Source organism: Sturnira hondurensis, unplaced genomic scaffold (genome assembly GCF_014824575.4).
Source record: "Sturnira hondurensis isolate 20B ecotype Veracruz unplaced genomic scaffold, ASM1482457v3 Scaffold0017436, whole genome shotgun sequence".
Lineage (NCBI taxonomy): Eukaryota > Metazoa > Chordata > Mammalia > Chiroptera > Phyllostomidae > Sturnira > Sturnira hondurensis.
The window spans coordinates 5,013,148-5,035,268 of record NW_028090067.1 but is presented as its reverse complement, the minus strand read 5'-3'; the positions used below and the strand labels follow the sequence as shown (position 1 = coordinate 5,035,268).

At 42.2% G+C, this 22,121-nt stretch overlaps 1 protein-coding gene across 1 annotated transcript in view; it reads right to left on the bottom strand.

The window, feature by feature from the left end:
- The window catches only part of CFAP54 (cilia and flagella associated protein 54), a 259,785-nt gene that overhangs the window by 5,282 nt on the left and 232,382 nt on the right, over positions 1 to 22,121 (bottom strand). The window contains exon 67 of the mRNA XM_037068126.1: positions 16,782 to 16,856. Within this exon, the coding sequence (XP_036924021.1) occupies positions 16,782 to 16,856 (75 nt within the window). The remainder of the gene's footprint in view (positions 1 to 16,781; positions 16,857 to 22,121) is intronic.

Here is a 22,121-nt window from a genome sequence, read left to right as displayed (position 1 = left end):
ATCACTCAAATCAAGAAACAGAACGTGACTGGCACCGAAGAAGTCTCCTGGCACCCCCCCTTGTCACGACCCCTCCCTTCCCGCAAAGGAACCACCTTTCTGTCTATGTCAATAACTTAGTTCTGTGTGTAACTATTACTTTTAACTGCTTTTAAGTAGAATCATAAACTACGTACTCAGCCATGTCTGTTGTTCTTGCTCAGCATTACGTTCCTCAGATTCATCCATGTCATTGAGTATTACCAATAGTTTGGTCATTCTTATTGATGTGCAATTTCCCTTGTATGAGTGCAACACTATTTACTAATTTTTCAAATGCTGGGCATTTGAATTATTTCATGTTGTTTAAAAACTTTATTCCAAAGAAATTTTTTTGCTGTTATGAATCAGCATGCCTTTTGGTATGCACAGGTACACGTTTCTGGGAGGTATACACACCAGAATGGAACCTTCTGGGACACTGGGTATGCCGATTCTATTGAAAAGTTTTCTGAAGTGTTGGCCAATTCACACCCCTGCCAGTAACCTATGAGGGAGTCAATTATTCCACATCTTCACAGACTTTGATCATCTTACTTTTTAATTTTAGGCATTCTGTTGTATGTTCTGAAATACCTCTTCATGTTTTTGAAGTCATATCCTTAACAACTAATAATATTAAACACACGTTTATTAATCTCTGTCGAAATGCACCTCCTTGGTCCAATGAACACTGAGTTGTCTTTTTCTTACTGATACATACAGGAATTCTGAATGTATTCTAGATGCTGGTCCTTTGTTGGGTATATGTAAGTATCTGCCTTCCACTCTGTGGCTTGTCATTTCACTCCCTTAATAATCTTTTATTCAAAATATAGTTCACTTTATCAGTCTTTTCCCTTATGATTGGTATTCTTCCGTAGGTCCTCATGTCATGAAAATAATCTATGATTTCTTATAGCAGCTTTATTGTTTATTTTTCACATTTAGTTCTACAATCAGTACAATCAGTTCAGAATTGACTGTGTATATACAGTGAGGCAGGGATCAAAGCATGTTATTTTTCTTTCTTTTTTTTTAAGATTTTATTTATTTATCTTTAGAGGGGAAGGGAAGGAGAGAGGGAGAGAAATATCAATGCATGGTTGCTTCTTGTGAGTCCCCTGCTGGGAACTGGCCTGCAACCCAGGTATGTGCCCTGACTGGGAATCGAACCACTATCCTCTGGTTCACAGGCCCACGCTCAATCCACCGAGCTACACCAGCCAGGGCTCAATGCATGTTATTTTTCTATACAGATACTCAATTGACCCCAATCCATTTTTTGAAAAGACTGCTTTTTCCTCACTGTACTGAGGAGTCACGTTCGACAAAACCGTGAAACTGCGACTGTGTGGATGGATTCCTTTCTAGTCCCTATCCTGTTCCTTTGGTCTGTATCTGCACTTACTCTAACCCAACACTGTGACTGTAGCTCTTTAATAAGGCTTGGAAACTCGAAGTGTGAAACCAGCCACTTTCTTCTTTTTCTAGATCTTCTTGGCCAGTCTAAGTCATTTGCATTTCCATGTAAATTTTCTAATACTACTATAAATGACAGCTTTTAAAAAATTTTATGTTTTTCTGTTATATAGAAATAAAAGTTATATTTACATTAATACCGTATGCAGCAACTTTGCTAAATTCACTTATTCATTTTAAGAGTTTTTTTTGAAGGCTACTTCAGATTTCCTATATTTGTGAATAGTGGGGATTTATTCCTCCCTTTCCCACAATCATACCTTTTTATTTTTCTTCCTTTATTTCCCCAGGAAGAAACTCCACACAGTGTTAATAACAAGTGATGACAGGTTGCCATGAACCACCTGACTCTCCAACCCAGGGGAAAGGGTAAGGGCTAGTTAATAAACAGCATTGTAAAGTTGTTTATGACTAAAACCCATCCTTTTTTCCTTTTAATTGCTTTATTGTTATTCAATTACAGAAAAACTCGTTCTTTTATTTACATATATTGTGTACTATTGAGGGCAGTAGTATCAGAAATGAATTGTTGGACACCCAGTTGGTGACACAGTCCGGCTGGGTGGTGTGGGGAAAACCACACAACCGCCCTACTGGCGTCAGATAAATTAGGGCAACTCAGCTGGTAAATGCCTTTGGGGTCTCTGGGGCTTCGGCAGCCCTGAGCACTCCTCCGCACACGCCGCCCTTCATCCCCCCGCTGAGCACTGCTTGATGAAAAGTGAGAGAGCGCGCAGTGAGATCATCATCGCGGGTACATGCTTTTTACAGAGACCTATTTAAGAAAATAATCCTTTACGACCAAAAGAGACCCATTAGAAAAAACATAACAGTTTAGGCTGTCCATATCCAGGCTTATTCTGACTGCTCAAGAATTGAACAGCCGGAGAAAAGAGCCTTTGAAATCTGACATCCATCCTGTTGTACACAAAGAACAGCTTCTCTCTCTCTCCAGCCCCCTCTACCCAGGAAAGTATTTTCACCAATAAAGAACTAATAAAGGATCTCAAACAGGGAAAATCCTCTTTAAAATATCAAAAACTTTAATCAGAACTGAAAGAATGAGTTATGCCATCGACAATAAAGTGCATAGGGCTTATAGGCTAGACGCAAGTTCATGGCCAGTGGTTCACTGCTTATAACCAGGGGTTTGTGGGAAGAACTGAAGGAAGAGTTTTCTTGAATAGAGGATTTAACAGAAATGCCTATATTCAACCTGTTGTAAAACTGAATGTCCATTCCTCATTCTCTGTGGAGATGCGAGGGTTTATGTTCTGATATAGTACTTATGTGTGATTGCATCTCACTTCACATCATTTATTTTTGGAAGATGGTTTTAAAGCTTTTTCAAGTCCTGTTTTTATAGTCTGGAAAATTTTTTTTCATCAAGAAAGGAACGTTTATTGAAGATTGGACATGGCCTGGAGTCTTTGCTTATGGAGTTCATTTCCTTTGTAAATTAACTATTAAAATGGAGGTCAAAAGGAAATGTGATTGAACTATGAGTCACAATGTAGAATGTATTTTTAATCATGAGTGGGTGCTGAGTATAATGTTTTCTCCCTACTTCTATGTTAAAAAATAAACTTTGAGCCAGAAAGTATGTTTCCTAGTTCCTTTAGAACGCTTCTAATTCCTGAAAATAAGGATAAACTGAGCATCCATATGTATTTATTACCAGTCAGGGAATCTTCATTTCCTTAATTTTTAACTGATGTTGCAGTTCAGATTCCTAGGAAACAGATCCTGAAAAAGAATTTAGCTTTGGGGAAGTTTATTTGGGAATACCCTTGGGATCCACACCCACGGAGAAAGGAGAGAAAGCAGAATTAGGCAGAGAGAAACTGGGCTGCAGGGCCAAAGCCATGGTGGGTCTTTGCAGCTGGAATGGCCCTTCAAAGTTGCCCCTAATCATGGTTGGGGAAGTCAGGCCTTTGTACCCCCATGTCACCCAGTAATTGGACACAGACTTCCCCCAAGAAAGAAACCATGCCCTTTGGCCAGGGGCAATTCTTGGGGAGGGCTGAGAGTAGTGGAGAAGTGTCAGAGAGCACCTCCCCAGGGCTGGGAGAGCAAGCTCCGGAGGGGAGGTCTAGGTGGCCCACAGCAGGAGCTGTGGCAGGCGTGAAACTGAACTCAGCGGTCAACTATGGAACCATTAAACAAGGGGCAATATGGCAAAATGTATACTAGTATATAACCACAATAAGCTAAGGGGAAATTTAAAGTAATAACTAAGAAAGAATTCATGTAGCCGATTTCCGGATGCTTCTTTTCTGGGTCATGGTAAAACAAACTTAACACAGTTCCAGTACTACTTCTGTTAATCACTTCATTTGATTACTCTTGGGAACATTCCCCTCCCTAGAGTATGAGGAAGAGAATTGGAAATTAAAGTGTAGAGAGAAGATTCATTAGTAATATCTTCCCCAAAACTTAAATATGAAGGAATTCAATAATTTCACCTGAAGCCCAAACTCCCTATGGAAAACCTATAACCTTCCATAAAATTTCCGAAAGCTGAATGGAGCTGGAAAGGTGTCCTGAGTGCCATTGAGCCCATGGGAAGAGCAAGAGACTGAAGTCAGGAGGGACTTGAGGAGCAGGGCCTTTCATGACTGAGAGGCAGGGTGGAGGGAGTTCGGGGGACAGCAGGCAGTAGGGGAGGCAGTAGAGAGCAGTGGTTAGGGCCGTGTTCTGAGGAGCCCGTCTGCCTAGGCATGAACCCTGGCTCTGACCCCAGCTCCAGGAACTTGGACGAGTCACTGAAACTCTCCAGGCCTCAATTTCTCACATGTAAAACAAGCATGATAAGAGTACCTACCATAACTCAAAACAGAAATCTAAAGTCACCTGCTGAACTCCAGAATGTATGTGTGTATTAATTTCTACTGCTGCTATGACAAATTTACAAGAAACCTAGTGGCTTATGATATAACTATTCTCCCACCGTCTTGGAAATGAGAAACCTGAAATCATTTGCACTGCACCGAAGCCCAGATCTCCAGGACTGGTTCCTTCTGGAGGCTCTAAGGGAGAGCCTGCTTCTGCGCCTTTCAGAGGCTTCTAGAACTACCTGTTTTCCTTGACTTGGAGCCCTTTCTCCATCTCCAACATGCACCACCCCAGCCTCTGCCCCTATCATCATGTCGCCGCCCCTTCCATCATTACATCTCCTTCTGCCTCCCTCTTGTAGGGAAGCGCTGCCCACATTAGGGACAACCTGGGTAATCCAGGATAATCTCCCCACCTCAGTTCACACCTGTTTGCAAAGTCCCTTTTGTCACGTGAGGTAACAGGTTCTGGGGATTAAGATGTGGACCTCTGGGGAGTGGAGGGGAGGGGACACGATTTTCCCCACCAAAGAGTAGGATTAAATGAGGCGGGTTGGGTCTCAAGAACATCATATCTGCTCGACACAATTTTGGTCATTAAAATTATGAAATTCATTCTGTTTAAAAATGTGTGGCACTCCTGAAAATATCTATTGTGCCACAAGTTTTTAGCAGTCACTAAAATAGGTCCTTGCTCCCGTACAATTCTCCACATCCTTGCTTGTGCGGTGGAGGCCGACAGGATATGAGCAGATACCATGCCAGCTGGCTCCTAGACAGGGTCACCCTAGTTCATTGTCTAAACTGGGGCACCTTTGAGAATAAAATAAAAGGAGAAATATCAACCATTCCTCCAAATCCAGAGGAACGGGATTTCTGCAACTGTCACAGGCAAATGGGGGTGTATGGCCACCTTACTTAAAAGCACCTTGTGAATTCCCTAGCCCCCTTCTCCTGCAATGTTGACCTTGGGGGCCAAGGAGTCCAGACGGCACAGTTATAGGGTGAAGGGGAGCTGCCCACCCTTCGCTGGACTTTGCAGGAGAAAGAAATAAACCTTTATTTCCACAGAGATTTGGGGTCTTGTCAGCACAGTACAGGCTGGCCTATCCTGACTCAAGCCGGAACTGACACAGCAAGTGTGCTCTCCCCGTGCCCTGGTTCTGAATCAGAGGAAGGATGTGACTCCACTTAAAAGACAGACTGAATCTCAGAAGCAGAGTTATAGGAAGAAATGCTGTAACCGAGCACCACGGAGCTGGGTTTCCTCCTAAGTGGTTGGTTTGGGTCTGCCTGTGGGCTTCTGGGCTGAGATACAGAAATGAAAACTCTGGAGTTTGAAAACTTGGCATTTCTTAATGATTTTATGAAGGAGCTCACTGGGTCTGATGTCTGACAACTAGAAAGAGGAGGCTCTTTTTAGAGCACAGGATTTGTAACGAACGTGAACTGACATTTGTGTTTTGTTCACGGGACCGTGTTGCTTAGACTCAAAGCATGCTGGGCTTTGTCGGTTAGCAGCTCCCACTGCAGGCGCAGTTGGAGGGCAGCCCCGTGGGCACAGTGTGGGGAAGACCCCGCTCACGCTGACTCCTTTTTCACATCAGATACAATGTGGCCAACACTGACCAGCAATCTCCAAAGAACCTTCACACATATTAATTCATTTAACTCTTTCTAGAACTCTATAACTTGAGCAATCAGCCTTTGTCAATGTCAACAAAAGGAAAGGAGGCAAGGAAAGAGGAGGAGAACACAGGGGGAGGAGGAGGAGGAGGAGGAAGGGCAGAGGAAGGGCAGAGGCTGGTGGAGTGGGAACCCACCACTGAACCTCCACGAACATTTACTGCACACTCTGTGCCAGGTACCACATTGCGCACTTGTGGCTAATGATAATTGTTGCCAAAATAAATACTCATAAGGATTGTTGCCAATACTCATAAGGATTTGGGGGTTCATCAAAAGCACAGTTTAATGACTCACTGGGGAATTATGCTGAGTGAAAAATGCCATCCAGCCCCCCAAAGTTGTATACTATATGTTTCCTTTAATATAACATTCTTGAAATGAAAAAGATCATAGAAATGGAGAATAGATCAGTAATTGTCAAGGGGCGGGGCAGGGGTGGGGCGGAAAGCTGGAAGGGCCATAAAAGAACCATGAGGGGTCCCTGTAATGATGACATTGTCCTGGATCCTGACTTTGTTAATGTCAGAACCCTGGTTGTGATATTGTAACTATAGTTTTACAAGATGTTCCCATTGGGGAAAATTGGGTAAAGCTATATTATTGGGATTTCTTATAATTGCACGTGAATCTACAATTATCTCAAAACAAAAAAAAATTAGTTAAACAAGAATGGTTGAAAAATAACACTAATAATGCATGTATTAAATGTCCTTTTATTCTTCTAAAAAGTAGCAAACATTTAGACCAGCCAAAGGCCACTAATGAAAGGAGTTGCTAATGGTCAAAGGAAGAAATGACTCATCTCACACCATTTTAAGGCTGGGAAAACTGCAGATGCCCGCAACCCACTGAATGCTTACCACTGGTGTGTGCTGAAGGGATCGCATAATATTTCCAATGGAACCCCTACAAGAGGAGCAGCCATGATAAGTGAAGTAACTTGCTCACAGTCACACATCAATGGAGAGTAGAAACAAGAATCAAATCCTGTTTTAATCCAGTGAGATGCAGGGCTTTTGAGACCTTCAACAACATCCAATTGATGTACAGGGTTAAAGGGTTAATGAGTCGCCCACAAGGGTGAAGCTGGGGTAGACCGCACTGAGCCCTCTTCCCGCCATGCTCTTCTCCCACGGGTGGCTGAGAAATAAGAACAAAAATCTCAAACGGCTAGTGTCACTAGTGTTAACAAGAAAAACAGGTAAATTTACACCTGCTCCTTCTTTGTGGATTTATTTAATTGTAAGGAAAATTTGTCCAGAGAATTTCCCAATGTGTGCCAAATGACTCAACTCTATGAGGCAAAAACCAACATCCTCCTAAATGAAAATCTAATCTCACTGTGAAAGGTCCAGTTTTTTAATCAAGACAAAACCATTTAGCAAAATGAATGAAGTAAATGAAAGTAAACATTTAACTCCATTGTCAGCAAAACAGAAAGAAAGCAATGAACAGGTTTGCTAATGATAAGCCTGCCTCTCACCTCCTTGGAAATTATACAAGTGACTAAAATTTGGGAAATTTCCCTTTGATGCTGAAATATAATGATATCCTGAACGAAGCCAGGCTTGCTTTACCAAACAGTGAATACATCCCTCTCCGTGTCTACAGTAAATATACAATACCAGGTTCATCATTATGTTTTAGTTTAAATAATATCCAAGTACCATTATACCCCCTAAATTGCATGTCTAACAAAAATGGGACCAATGCTTTGAGCCCAGATAACACAAAGGCCCTCGGTTCCTTGATGAATGGAAGCGTGTTTCACCTTCACACTATTGCTGGCATATCTCCAAGAGATGAGCATTTTGAAAACGCCACAAACAGCTTAGCCTTTTCTTAGCATTTTGAAGAGCACATTAATAGCCTGGCCTTTTCTTAAGGGCTTTCTTTTTCCCTCAGCCAAATGTGACAGGTGGAACCGAGCAGGGAGAGGACGGAGTCAAAGTCGGCGCTGTGTTTGAAGAACCCTGTCGGAGCTGATGTCATCGGCATTGTCTTCAAAAGAATGTAAGAATATTAAGTGGATGTCTCATGAACTTACACACAAAGGGTGCTCTTCATTTGAGGACAGAATGATGATGTCTCACAGAAGAAAGATGTAATTCTAGATGCCCATAAAATCTATTCAGGCAGCTCTTGGCTGGTACAAAAATAAAGAAGAAAAAATACTCTTGGCTGATGATGATGGGGGAAAAAAACCCAAACCCTGGAACTCTCAACTTAACCAAAAATTAGTTATATTAATAGATTTAATTTTTTAAGGCTTAGTAAACACCTACTGCGGAATATGTGGAACCTTGTGCCCAATGATGTGAATGACAGTTTAAACAGACTATTGCCATTGACACCACTGGGGTGTTTTGTTAAAAGGAAACCAACAGGCATGCGGTAATGCAATAAAATTAGCCAAAGGAAGTTGAACAGCCTAGCACTACCCTTTAGGATTTAAGAGCCTAAAAAAAGGTAAAACGGAAGCTGCCCCATGTAAGTAGGCATACATGCAACCCAGCCTGACCCCCAGAAAAACAGCATAAGTTATTCCAAAGGGCACTCTGAGAGTCCACCAAGTTTATTCTCTCCTGCGAGGGTTTAAACACACTCAGCAACTCCATGACAGTTGCCTGCACATTTGAAGAGAGTGCTGACTAATTTTAATCGTTGCCTAAGCAGGTAGCCAGGAAGAGCCTTCTCTGGTGCCTCTGCTCAGAGAAGGAAGAGGCCTAGAACTTGGGAGTGCTTTATTGGACCTTGTGGCAGATCACATGTTCCCCAAATGGCTGCAACAGTCCTCTCACCGACAGGTGGAGTCGAAGACCCGCCTGGCGTCTGGATGGATGTGCGCCTGGCGGAGGACAGTCCTAACGTAACTTTGAAAGTTAGGGCATAAACAGTGGTAGAGCTTCTGCCTCGTTCTCTGGGGAATGGGGCTCTCACTCCTGAAACCCAGACACCACACTGTGCAGAGACCCAACGAGCCACAAGTACGTCCCTTGTGGCGTGTGGTGTGCTGGCCAACCGCCTGATGGGCATTCCCAGCCTCAGCCCCCAGCCGACAGCTAGCACAGAGCACCAAACCCAGAGAGCCTTCAGGGATTCCAGCCCCCAACAGCTGAACCATCCCCAACCTTCAAGTCTTTCCAGCCGATTCCCCAGAGACTATGGAACAGAGACGAGTTGCCCCACTGCGCCCTTCCCAAATATGGGACCCACAAAATCCTTAAGCCTAATGAAAGGTCATTTTGTGCTGTTAGGTTTGGGGCACTTTGTCATACAACAACAATAACTGGAACAGAGGAGGATGGAAATGCATGTGGGTAGAAGGGGTGCCGGCCTCCACTCCCAGCCTTTGCATTACCCCAGCCTCCCTTTCGGGAACATACAGGCTTTATCCCGGGCATGCTGTTGTTGCTCTTTGCTACAGCCACTTGTAGGGAAACAAACCCACTCACAATGGTCTATTTCCGAGTGAACTAGATGATGATAACAGTAACTATTTTGCTTAGTATGTGCCAGGCACTATTCTAAGGATTTTACATGGATTGATTAACAACTCCATGAGGTGAGTACTATTTTTATTCCCACTTTACAAACAGGGAAAGTGAAGCATTGAGATTAATTGACCCGCCAGAGGTTACAAACTGCAGAGCTGGGCTGGGATTTGGGGCCAGGCAATCTGGCTCTCAAGTCTACCTAGTAACCACCCCACATACCACTTCCCAAATGCCGACTGTAACTCTTTCTTGACTACATACTCTCCATGCAGCCCCTTGACCTGAATGGCCGAGAGTCAACAATGAACAGAGCCTGGGCTCTGAAGTCTGACAGTCTTGGCTGTGACAGTTACCAGCTGTGTGACTTTGGGCAGGTCTTTTAACCTCTGTCAACCTCGCTCCCCCCATCTTCATTCCAAACAATCATCCATTTTAAAGCCACACCCACTGTCTTCCCCACTCATGAGCACCAGCCTCGCCCCTCCTTTCTGAACTGTAGCCTCCTCCAGACAAGAACTCTGGTCTTTCCCTCCGTCCCCCCAGGGGCCCAGTGCACACCTGGCACTCTGCTGCTGCTTGCTGACTAAGAAGTCTTTTAAAAAAACTTTTCTATTTATTTTTCTACCCAGGGATTTGGAGATTCGTCCCATTCTCTTCATTCTCTTCATAAACAAAACTATGAAGCAGGCCCTCCCCACTGAGCCCACTGTGAAAGCTACGTCTTCTATTTTCCATCTAGTCTTCCAAAGGTCTTCAGAATCAGAGAAAAATGCCTCCAAATGAGCCCTTGCTCATGGTTGGGTCTTCCTAAAAATTCTGTACTGCCTCCCAGTCACTTTCCGAAGTAATTAAAACTTTTAACCATAGGCCATAGGAAGTTATACTAATTTGATTTTTTACAGGGAACTAGTGAATCCTTCTTAAAAGATACCACAGGAAATTTTCTCACCTTCAGAATTATGTGAAGATAACATCAGAATATTGACTAATGTTATTTCTGAGGAATGTTGTTTGGTCCCAGGCCTCTCCTACACATACACCATAATCACTTCTGTATTTGTCCATCTCCTCACTAAACTGTAGGCCACCCTGAAGGCATGGACTCTGGCTTTTACTTCTGTGTCCTAATGCCTAGTGCTCGGCTGGCACACAGGAGGCACTTGTCAAAGGTCCACGAGACTGATGCACAACACTGGTGAGTCTAGGGTCCCTGTTAAGGTCTAGACCAGAACTGTAAACTAGCAGGACCCCTGGAAAGCGTATCATGAACATTCATTTTTTTAACAAGCATTGATCCCTAAAGGGGGGTGGGCCATCACTGGGCAAGTCACTGAAAATAAAAATAGAGTAAGATCCAATCTTTTTATGTGAGACTCTATCTGCCCTAACAATGGAGACAATTATGGGAGCACATCATTATAATGCATTTTGATAAAAATTATTAAATATGAAGATACAAAGCATGGGCTTGAGAGAAACTGATGAAAAAAGGACTCTGAGACAGAGTAATGCAGGTTTAATGTGTTATTACACATTTTGACATCATAATCTAGCAAAAGATAAAATACTAGCATTGTGGGGCAATAATTTCAGCTGATGATAAGGGATCACAAGGTCATAAAAGGCCATAGGGCATACGGAGTCATATGATAGAATGAATACATCAGACAAAAGTGGCTAAACAAACTAAGCTTTATGTTAACATTATCTGTGACTCTGTGTTTCCCTTTGGCTGTTCTTTTACCCTTTCCATACTTCTTACCAAAGTCATCTTAAAGAAAAGGATTATTTTGGTGACCAGCACGTGGTTGGTGTCAACATCTGATCACAAACACACACAAAAAATGATCATTTTAAGAATCAAAAATAAGAGACACAGGTACCCTATTAGACATGTGAAAAGAAATGCACATTAATAACATACATAATGATGCAGTGTGAGTCATTAGAACTTAACTGCCATGGAGTTTCTCTTAGATTAAATTCAAAATATTTGTAAGAAAACATAGTGCATAAACTCTTTTATGTTTAACTAGAGTTTAATAAAATGGCAGACATCAGGCTGCCCTGGTGACGTCTGTCCTGGTGCGTTCTCGGAGTAAGTAGGAGGATCATTTGAAGGGACCGTGAGACAAAGCATGGCTACCGAACCCACCTGGGCCTCCTGCACGCTGCCAGCAGCCTCACCTGCCACGTGCCTCTGTTCTCCTCTCGTGTCCACCTCCATCAGCATTTCCCACACCAGTGTGTGGGAAGCCAAGTGTTGCCGGAGAAAAATCGCAAGCCAAGTAGCCTAGCGTTCCATATTAAAGACTTTCAATCTCCACGTGGCCCTCAATCCTTTTATCTGTCCTTGGTCAGCTTTCTTGCCCATGACACTCAATGACTGTGAATATTCAAGATCTTCATCTCCCTAGCTCTCCTGGAAGACCATAGCCTCAACCCTCTGCCCCACTGCAATGATACATAAACTTGCCTCCGCTTCACTGAGAAACGAGCACCCCTAGGTGCGAACTGCCCCAGCTCTTCCCACTCTTTCCTTACAAACTTGCACCCCTCCCCCCTCAATCTGCTGCCTCGAAACTGGAGGAAAGAGGTATCTTTCCACTCCTTCCAGGCAGCCACCTCATTTGTGTTGTCATTGTCTTTCTGTTCCCTCCCTGCTCCCTTAAGGCCATGCCCCATCATCTGTCCTTGTCTCTTCTAGACAGGCAACCTCCCCACTTTCCCTTTACCACCACTCCTGTCCTGACACCCTCCCTCACCTCCCAGCCCCGTGCCTCTCTCTAGGTGTCTTACCCAGACAGACCTCCTCAAAGGTGCGTCTACACTCGCAACTTTCACTTTTCCACTCTCGCCTTCTCACCTCTCACTCCTCAACGCCCTGTAGCACCTGCTCCCACTATTCTAACAAAATGTGCCTTGGGTCTAACTTCGTTACAGATGCAGAGCCTGGACTTTTAAGCAGAACTGTATGTGACTCCTGCCTCCTCCACTTACAACCTGGAAGACCTTAGGTTTGCTGCCTAGTTACCTTGTCTATCAGTTTCATCTCTAAGATGAGGATAATAGTAGTAAGCAGCTTCACTGGATTCTTGTAATATTGAATGAGATCGTCAAACACTGAACAGTGTCTGTACATGCCAGGTGCTCAGCAAATAGTAACCGTGAATACTGTTACTACTACCACCATTAGTAATCACTTGAAAGGTTATTATCATTATTGTCAGTTACTATGCTAAATTTGGCTAAAAACCCTGAACTAAAAAAAAGTACCCTACCGAACTCACACAGCCAAGGAGACTTTACTTTGCAACCTCCTTATACGTGTCTTATCACTTGACCTTCCCCACCTAAACCAGAATCTGCTCCTAGGAATCCTCTCCATACTAATTCTGGGTGACTCCAATTAGTTCAGCATACACACGAAGCCTGGGTGCATACACTGGTTGGGTAAATGTATTTGTGTCATGTGAACCAATATGAAAATATAAAATTAGCCAAATATGGAAACCTTAACCTGTACTGCCTTTGAAGCAACAAAAATATCTACACCAATGTTCTTTATGCAGCTGGAGTCAATAATTACCGATGGATAGTCTATCCTTTCCATGATCAGTCACAGCAAGAACAGAAAGAATATTTTTAGCACTATGTTTGAATGCTACCTGACAACTTGGAAATTGCAATAATTTGAACCAATACAGGCAATGAAAGGAAAGCTTTATTACTGGTTCTCCTGAAATTATGCCTAACAGTCATTTATAGAAGGTTAGCATGGAGTACTCATGCTCTTTCTTCACCTCCTTGCTCTTCTCAGTTTCTTTTTATCCCAAGCTGGGTGTGCAAAATCTATGCTAATTAGGAAGAGGCAATAACAGGCAAAGGCCACTGCAATAGGTATGTTCATTACGGAGCCAAACTGCACAGCAAGATCTCATCTCGGTGATAAAAATGCTGCACTGAGGCATGTAGTTTTGTCTAATAATTTATTTCTCAGAACAAACTCCTGGTGCCCATGCTCCCTCCAGCACTACTAAGTGGGAGCATTAGCATGGGGTTCAACTGGGAGGCACCTTCTCTCGGACCAGTGACTCACCATGACTGCATCTCCTGTTGGGATCCTGCACACCGACCCAATCCTCTAGGATTCAACACTGATTCACTTTACAGGGAAGAAAAGGAGTCCTAATTCTCTCTCTACCTTTAACACGTTTCTTCTCCTTGTCTATCAATATTTCAAAACAAACTAGGATCCTACAGTCTGTTTAAAATTAATTAACTAGGGGATGAAGAATTCACACATGGGTGCAGGACCTTGGTAGAAACGATGACGAGAGTGATGATGGTGAAAGAAATAATATTTACCAAACATTTACTTGTACTAGGCTCTGTGCCACGTACTCAACATACAGTCTTCTCACAACTGCGAGAAGTTGACATCATTACCCTATTTTCCATTTCAGAAAACTTGCCTAAGCTCACACATCTAACAAGATTCAGGGATGCCATTTCAAGCCAGTCTCTCAAAAGCCAAATCTCATTCACACTAAAAATCATGTCACCTTTTACTGTGACCTGTTACTAATTACAGTTTGTACAAAATTAGGTTTAAGTTTGATTTTACTACTGATGGCCTGCCACAATAAGTCTGTCTACGTATTTCCATACTAAAAACTTAAGTTCCTCATTTAAAAAATGGGAAAGAATATGAATATCCAAATATTTATTTTTAAAAAGCAAATATTAAATATCGGGTGTTTAAAACTAAAGGGAATTCAATTCAGTTCAAGAAGCAGTAACTACTTAACATAATGGAGAGGCCACTGTAAGACTTCAAAGACCAAGACAGCACTGACCCCACCCCCAAGAAACTAACAACGTAGTGGGAGGGACACAGTGTAACATTTCAGTTCTCACTTCAAATGTCATCTCTTAGAGACCTTAGGAGGGTCCCTTATGACCCTATCAAATTTGTCACTACGATTCTGGTTATCTTCCATCACAGAGGTCAGCAAATTTTTCTTTTGTAAAGGGCCTGGCAGGGAATAATATAGGCTTTGTGAGCACACAGGCTCTGTCCAAACTACCCAGCCATGATCTTATATTTCAAAGCAACTGTAGACTACAAGTAAACGAATGAGCATGGCTGTGTTCTAATAAAACTTTATTTACAAAATAGGCAGTGGGCCAGATGTAGTTCATAGGCCTCAGTTTGCCAACCCATACTCATACTCTAACACATCACACTCTTTTTCCTTCACAGCACTTAATAAAACCTTAAATTATCTAGCTTATTGATTTGTTTACTGTTTTCTTCACAAAAGTATGATAGCTCCAAGACAATGGAGTCCTTGTTGCTTGTTCAGAGCTTACTCCCCAGGGCCTCGAGAGAAGTTCCTGGTGCACAGACAGTTCACTCTAAGTGTCTGTCGGTTGACTAAATGAATGAACACCATTTCACAAAAGGAGAAGCACAGATGGCCAACAAACACACGAACTCTATTTGGTCTTATTCACAGTAAAAATTTAAAAAGTGAAAATGTTGTTTTTCACTTGTTAGACCTACAATGGCTAAGAGAAGAGGAAGAGGCAGAGGAGGAGGAATGGGAGAAGAAGGGGAGGGGAGAGAAGGAGGGAAGCTGGAGAAGAAGAATGTGGGTAGATGAACTGGTGAGGAAAACGGCCCTCTCATCCACCACTGATGGGCAAGGAAACTGGCGCAACATTTCTGGGGAACCGTTTCCAATTGCACACCACAACGTATATGCCAACTCAAAAATAGTCAAAGAATTGAGCAGACATTTCTCTAAAGATATGTGAATGGCAAATAATGTGCATTGTTCAGAAGTTCAACCAAACTAGTCATTAGGAAAATGCAAATCAAAATCAGTGAGATACCACTTTATGCTCACTGCAACAGCAGTCATCACCTTCCCCCTACCACCAAAGAAGAAAAACATCAAATGTTGGTGAGGATGTCGAGAAACTAGAACACTTTTGCATTAATGGTGGGGATGTAAAAGGATTCAGCTTCTGAAGAAAACAGTTTGGGGAGTCTGCAAAAAGTGAAAAATAGAACTACCATATAATCCACCAATTTCACTTACTTATATACCTGAAAGAACTGAAAGTCCTAGGAGACTCAAACAGTTACTTATACCCCATGTTTACAGATGTATTATTTATAGTAGCCAGAAAGTAGAAACAATTTAAATATCGAGCCACAGAGGAATGAATAACCAGATGTGATATATTTGCACAGTAAGATGTTACTCAGCTTTAGGAAGGAACAAAGGACTGACGCACACTACAACGTGGGTGGGCTTTGAGAAGATGGTACTAAACTAGATACGGCAGCCGAGAAGGACCAATATTGCATGATTCCACTTGCACAGGGTATGCAGGATAGGCAGAGTAGAACAGAGGTACAAAGTAGAGGTTGCCACGAGTTGAGGGAGGCGAGAACGGAGATTTCTTATTTAATGGGCACAAAGTATCTACTAGGGATGATGAGAAGGTTCTGGAGATGGACGGTGTGGACAGTTGTACAACACTGTGGATGGACAGCACCACTGAGGTGTACACTTACAGGTGGTTAAAACGGTAAACTTTATATTACGTATATTTTATTGCAGTGTCACTTTGTATTATGTATATTTTATCACTTTTTATTACAAAATCTTATTCCTAGGTATTAACTCAAAGAAGATAATGGGGAAAGGTGAAATATGTATGATATATACTAGAATCTATCACCCTCGAGATCCATGAATAAAATCTGGTTATGTAAATAAAGCCTGACACAACACATACATAAAAGAGACTATTATGCAGGCATCCAATACAAGGTAAGCTGTCACAAGAAAAAAACCAATAATGTCCATAACATTATTATTGAATTAGAAAAAGCAAGATATAGGATGCATATACAGTATGATCCCATTGACATTGAAATTCTAAAGTTTATATCTACATGGAAAACATCTGAGATATTCTCCAAAATGTTAACAGAGGCTATTCTCTGAGATAGATTTGAAGTGACTTTAACATTATTCTCTTCATACTTTTCTGTACTAGCTGATTTTTAAACAAAGAACATTTTTAAACAAAATAGCATGCTCTTATAAATTCATGTTTATCACTCTTTCACATTAATTAAGAAGGGTTAGGCCCTTGATACTTTCATAATAGATGTTTCCATTTCCATAGCAACAACACCTGTGAGTGCGGCAAACACAGCTTTAAAAGAAATACATACCTCAGGTAGTGATGGTGGTTCTCCCTCAGTCAAAAACAGACTTATTATTTCAAAGCAACATTCAATAATCATGTCCTAGAAATGAGAAAACAATGTAGTAAGGTTGATCTTACTGGTAAAATAATAGATATTTTAATTATAAATGATTTATTTCATTTGTATTTTCTTGCCTCATCACCTAACTCCAATGCTCAGGTTGAGACTTGTGAGGGACTCAGAGGTCACAATCCCTTAAGTAATTAGGGTCATTTGAAAAGCACAGGATGGCCACAAAATACAAGGTTTAATTTAAAAGAATGTATTTTTAGGACTCTTTCCCTGTATTGTCACTGTTAAAAGCCATGTTTCACAAGAATAACAAAGTAATTCACACTAAAAATAAGATTTTGAAAAGTCACTTTTCCTCTTAGAAGAGAGGTGTGGAAGAGAGTCCAGAAACAGGTTTAAGCAGAAAAGAACAGTTGGGATTGGGAATGAAACAGGACGAGGAAATGAATGGGAAGCGGGAGTCAGAATCCCATGCCATCTACTGTTGATGACCCCGCCCCCACCCTACCCTACGGACAGAGCTCTGTTCGTGTGTGAGCCTGAGGAGTCCACCCTTCAGCAGGGCTGAATCGGTCAGGTTCTCCACCGCTGTAACTGCTCACAAGGAAGGACAACAAAGGACAGCTATAGTTAGTACTGGCTATAGTTAGTGTGAGCTGAGAGGTCCTGATACGGAGCTGGAGAAGGCAACCACTGGACCAGATGCAAGATGAGTCGGAGGAAGAAACAGAAGAGGTGAACTTGTGCCCCCTGTGGAACTGAGCACACTCGTGGCTCCTCACTCTCCAGTCCACTCCCCGTGAGGCCCAGTGGGTATTGTCTCCAGTCTGTGGCTACGCATGAGCTCACCTTCTGAACCTTGCAAAATACTACCTCTCCACCTAACCTCCTTTTTCACTTGAGTTAGTGTAAGTAGGTTTGCTTCACTTACGATTAATTAGAAGAGTCATAACTCTAACACTGTCATTGCCAGTATCCATCCCTGAAGGAAGCAACAATTTGCTTTTATGGTAGTGTATATGCATGTATACATACATATCATGTGTATGTATGTATGCATGTATGATGTATGTATATACATATATTTATGTATTATATACACATATACATATATATAATGGTATTTAGAAATACTAAGGTGATAAAAGTGTATTAATTCTTACATTATAACTGACCACTGCTGGTTAAAACCTGAAAATCAAAAAGCAAAAAATGGAACTTGCAGCCCCATACCATGTTACGTCCAAGTTTTGATAAGTGCATACACATAGAAAAGATCAAATTTTAGAGTTCCAAATTTATACCTACTTTAATTTAACTTTTAAAAAAGATCTTATTTATTTATTTTTAGAGAGGGGAAGGGAAGGAGAAAGAGGGAGAGAAACATCAATATGCGGTTGCCTCTGGAGTGCTCCCCCGACCAATCCCCAGGGGGACCTGGCCCACAACCCAGGCATATGCCCTGACTGGGAATCTAACCAGTGACCTTTTGGTTTCCAGACTGGTACTCAATCCACTGAGCCACACCAGCCAGGGCAATTTAATTTACTTAACAAATACACTTAAGGCACTATATTAGGTACTGTGGAATACAGAGAATACAGGCCCTATCCTCCCAAAGTTTACAGTAACTGAGAAAAATTGATACTTGCACAACTAAATGAAGTACCAAGCAGAATGTGGTCAGAACACGCACCATTATGACATGTTATAGGAGCCTGAGGTGAGAGAGAGTGAGTACAAGCACGATGCACAGGGAAGACCTACTGGAGAATGGGCCATATGAACAGAGAGTGACCGCATAGTAGAATTTCACTTGGCGGAGAATAAAGACAGGAGCATTTTGGTGGGGGAAGCCTGGTAAGCAGCAACACAGTGGGCATTCAGGGCACATAGGGACCTAATGTGGTTTTTGCTGTGGGCTGGTACAGGGGGCATGGCAGTGAGAGTGGTGAGAAATAAGGCTAGAGAGCAAACTTACCCCAGGATAGGTAAAACCAAGGAATTTAAATTTTGGTGGGTAGGGAATTCAGGTGCTTTCAAAAGATAATTCTGGCCACAGTTCAAAGGTGAACTGGACCATTCTAACTGGGGAGTGAGACTTAAGTGTGAACTTAAAAGGTGAACGTAAATGTCCTCATACACACACAAAATGGTGAACTGGACCGGAAGAGACAGGAGAAGGATAAATCAAACTGCTTGTGCAGGAAGAGATCACAGCTAAACGCAGGGTGGCTTCAATGGGACCGAAAAGGATGGAGGGCAGGTGGGAGCCCCAGCACTGCCCGGAAAACACCAGACTCCTCTGATGAATTTCCAGGCTCCTGGTTTGTTTTGCTAGACAGAGAAGAACACAATCCACTCCTACACTCCTCTCATTATCTACCTTTTTATATTTCTAATTCAGTTCTTAGGACTAGTTACTTTTTTTGTATATGAAACGTTTCAATAACATCCACACTGGGTTACTATCATGACTTCAGCGAGACCTATTAAGTGAAACGGTATCAGTCAGGATTTCCCATTAACAGGTGAGCATCAGTGTTGGCTGATGAATGCCTTTTGCTGCCCATTGCAACATTGATCAAACAGAAATTTCACCTCAATAACATGCTGTTGCTTTGGCACTATCTGAGGTAAATCACAAAAACACGTGAGAAACGGGCTGACTCGATGTGGGGCTGTGAGGGACCTCACAGGACCTCGTGACCACAGAAACGAACCCGGAAAGCACCAGCTCATCTGCCCGTCTGGAAGGTGCAGGAGGAGAGTGTGGTTGGCGAAGAGCCTGGGAAGACACAGAGTGGCCCTGGCTCAATCCTGCCATTTCTCCATTAACAAGGAGCATCTTGATTCTACGATGGATGGACTTCTGAATTACCTTTTAATATTACAAAGCCAATTCTTTGACTTAGTTGAAATCCTCACCACCTTCTACCTACTATATGGGGAAAGCTTCCTAAACTGTTTTTCTCGCTCCCAACTCTTGCTTCCCTCATCCCTCCTTCACATGCCACCAGAGCTATCTTAGTAAAAGGAGTGCGGGGCACAAGGTGCCCTTCTAGGTGCTGCCCTGCCCCCGCACACACCCTGTCCTGCAGAACAATGTTCATTCATTATTTACTCATTCAGCATCTATTGAATGCATCCTACGTACCAAGGAGTGGTAACAGGAGATGAAGGAAACAGAAAGAGAGCCCTCGAGAAGTTCATGGTCAGGTGGGAGGAATAGGAGAGACAGACTTCCAGCACCGTGTGAGATCAGAGAGGAGGAAGCGCCCAGTTCCACCCGTCTCTTCAGCTGCCTCTCCCACCACATTAACATGGTTCTCTGGCCACAGCACTGGCTCGCTGTTCCCAGACTCTCACAGTCAGTTCCATGACTTCACATCGCATCTCCTGCTGTATGCTCAGTCAGGAATGAGTGTGCTCCACAAGTCTCCAACCAGAAGCTTCACAGACAAGTATGGAAAAGGCACTAATGACTTACTTACTGGGTAAGATATTGGACATTAAAATGATACATAAGACTGCTGAGCATGGTAATACGAATTCAAGAGAGAGGAATAGACACAAACAGATAATTGGTACAACAATATGGTAGGGGCACAAGGTGTTTGGGGGTACAAAAATGACCTTTTAGTTTATAGAAGTTATAAAGTGTTATCTGAGCTATTTAAGCAAATACAAAATAAGCTCAATTCTCCCTCTCCCTCTCTCTCTTTTTTCTCTCCCCCACACACATCAATATAAGTAAGATCTAAAAATCAGTAAATTAAAATAGTGGGCATCAACAGCCTCACCACTGAGAGGGAAAGATTCCACAACCTCATGCTTTTGAATGGTGCAGAATCCAGTAATGGGGGACTAGGAAAACGAGAAGTCAGAGACACTACGCTGAACTGCATAACAAAGAGCTGAACCAGAGCAGGAAGGGAGGAAGACAGAAAAGACTCCACACAGACCAAGACAGAGGGAAAGTCTGAGGAGTTTGGGCCAAATAAGGCAGATGTTGAAGATTGCTGTGAACATGAGAGAGCTATTAAGAGCAAGATAGTTGAGGAAAATCAGTCTTTAAGGAAGTTTTGCTGTGTATTACAAGAGGATTCCCTCTTGAATGTTCTTACAAGAGACTCTATAAAGATTTAAATTGTCTTCAATGGTTTTGAACATCAGACTGATGTTTCTTTAAGTGCCACACTTTGCTTCCTAAAAGAGGGCCACCAGGCAGCTGGCTCATTATGAATGGCATCTGGGTACATAGCAAAACTCACACAAAAATTAAGTTCCTCCATGATAGAGACCTCATTGTACTGATTTCTATATTTCTTATATTCCCCAAGCCTGGGAGATTTTTGCAAATAATTGTTTCTCAAAAATAATCCGTTAATTGACGCTGATGTCTAATTTTATTTTGTTCTACGTTTTGATAGTACTTTGATATTTGGGATAATTTGACAACAAACTCATTTTAACTGCCTTACACACTCCAGGCACTCCATGTGTTTGCTGAGCTAACCTCGGATGACTTTGGTAAACATATCTGAAGCCTTTTGTGACAGTATGCTATCATTTTCAAAAGATGTTTTTGTCTTAAAACCAGGATGGTTTGCATCTTTCATACACTGTAAAGTTCCTGATGTACTCTGAAGATACCCCCAAAGCTGTGAGTGACAGGTTAAAACGACTCGGCCACTCTGAGCTGCTATTGTTCATTGTTGAAGAAGGACATCCCAGGTTTTCAAGCTAGAAATGACTGAAACACCTGTTCTGTAGCCCTCCCAATGCATCTCAAATTACTGTTTCATGAAGTTCTTGGCTTATTGCAGACCACAGGGATTTGGGGGGAAAAGAAGAAAAGGGAAAGAAATGGGAAAGAGAACAAGGTTTGCTACTCCCTGTATCAACCAAAAGCACATTTTCTGGACCCTTAGGTTTAATGACCCACCAAAAATCTATACTGCAATAGATATCAATATATTAGATTATAGAGATTATGAAATCCTGTCCAATTCTCCACCAGAATCAATCTCTTCAAGCATCTTAGTTAACTTCTAATTAGCTCCCAGTGAAGGTTGTCATGACAACGAACTGGCAGATTCAGTCAATGGGATATTATTTGCTATAATCCAAAATCTAGTTGTTGCTTTTTTTTTCTTAAGTGCTTGTTAGTATATTGGAAAAATGGAAAGTATGTATGTTCCTTCCATTTCTCAACTTTCAAATGTTATGAACTAATTAGTTTGCCAATTCGCCCGAATACTACCTTTTCTTCCATTTGATGACATTCTG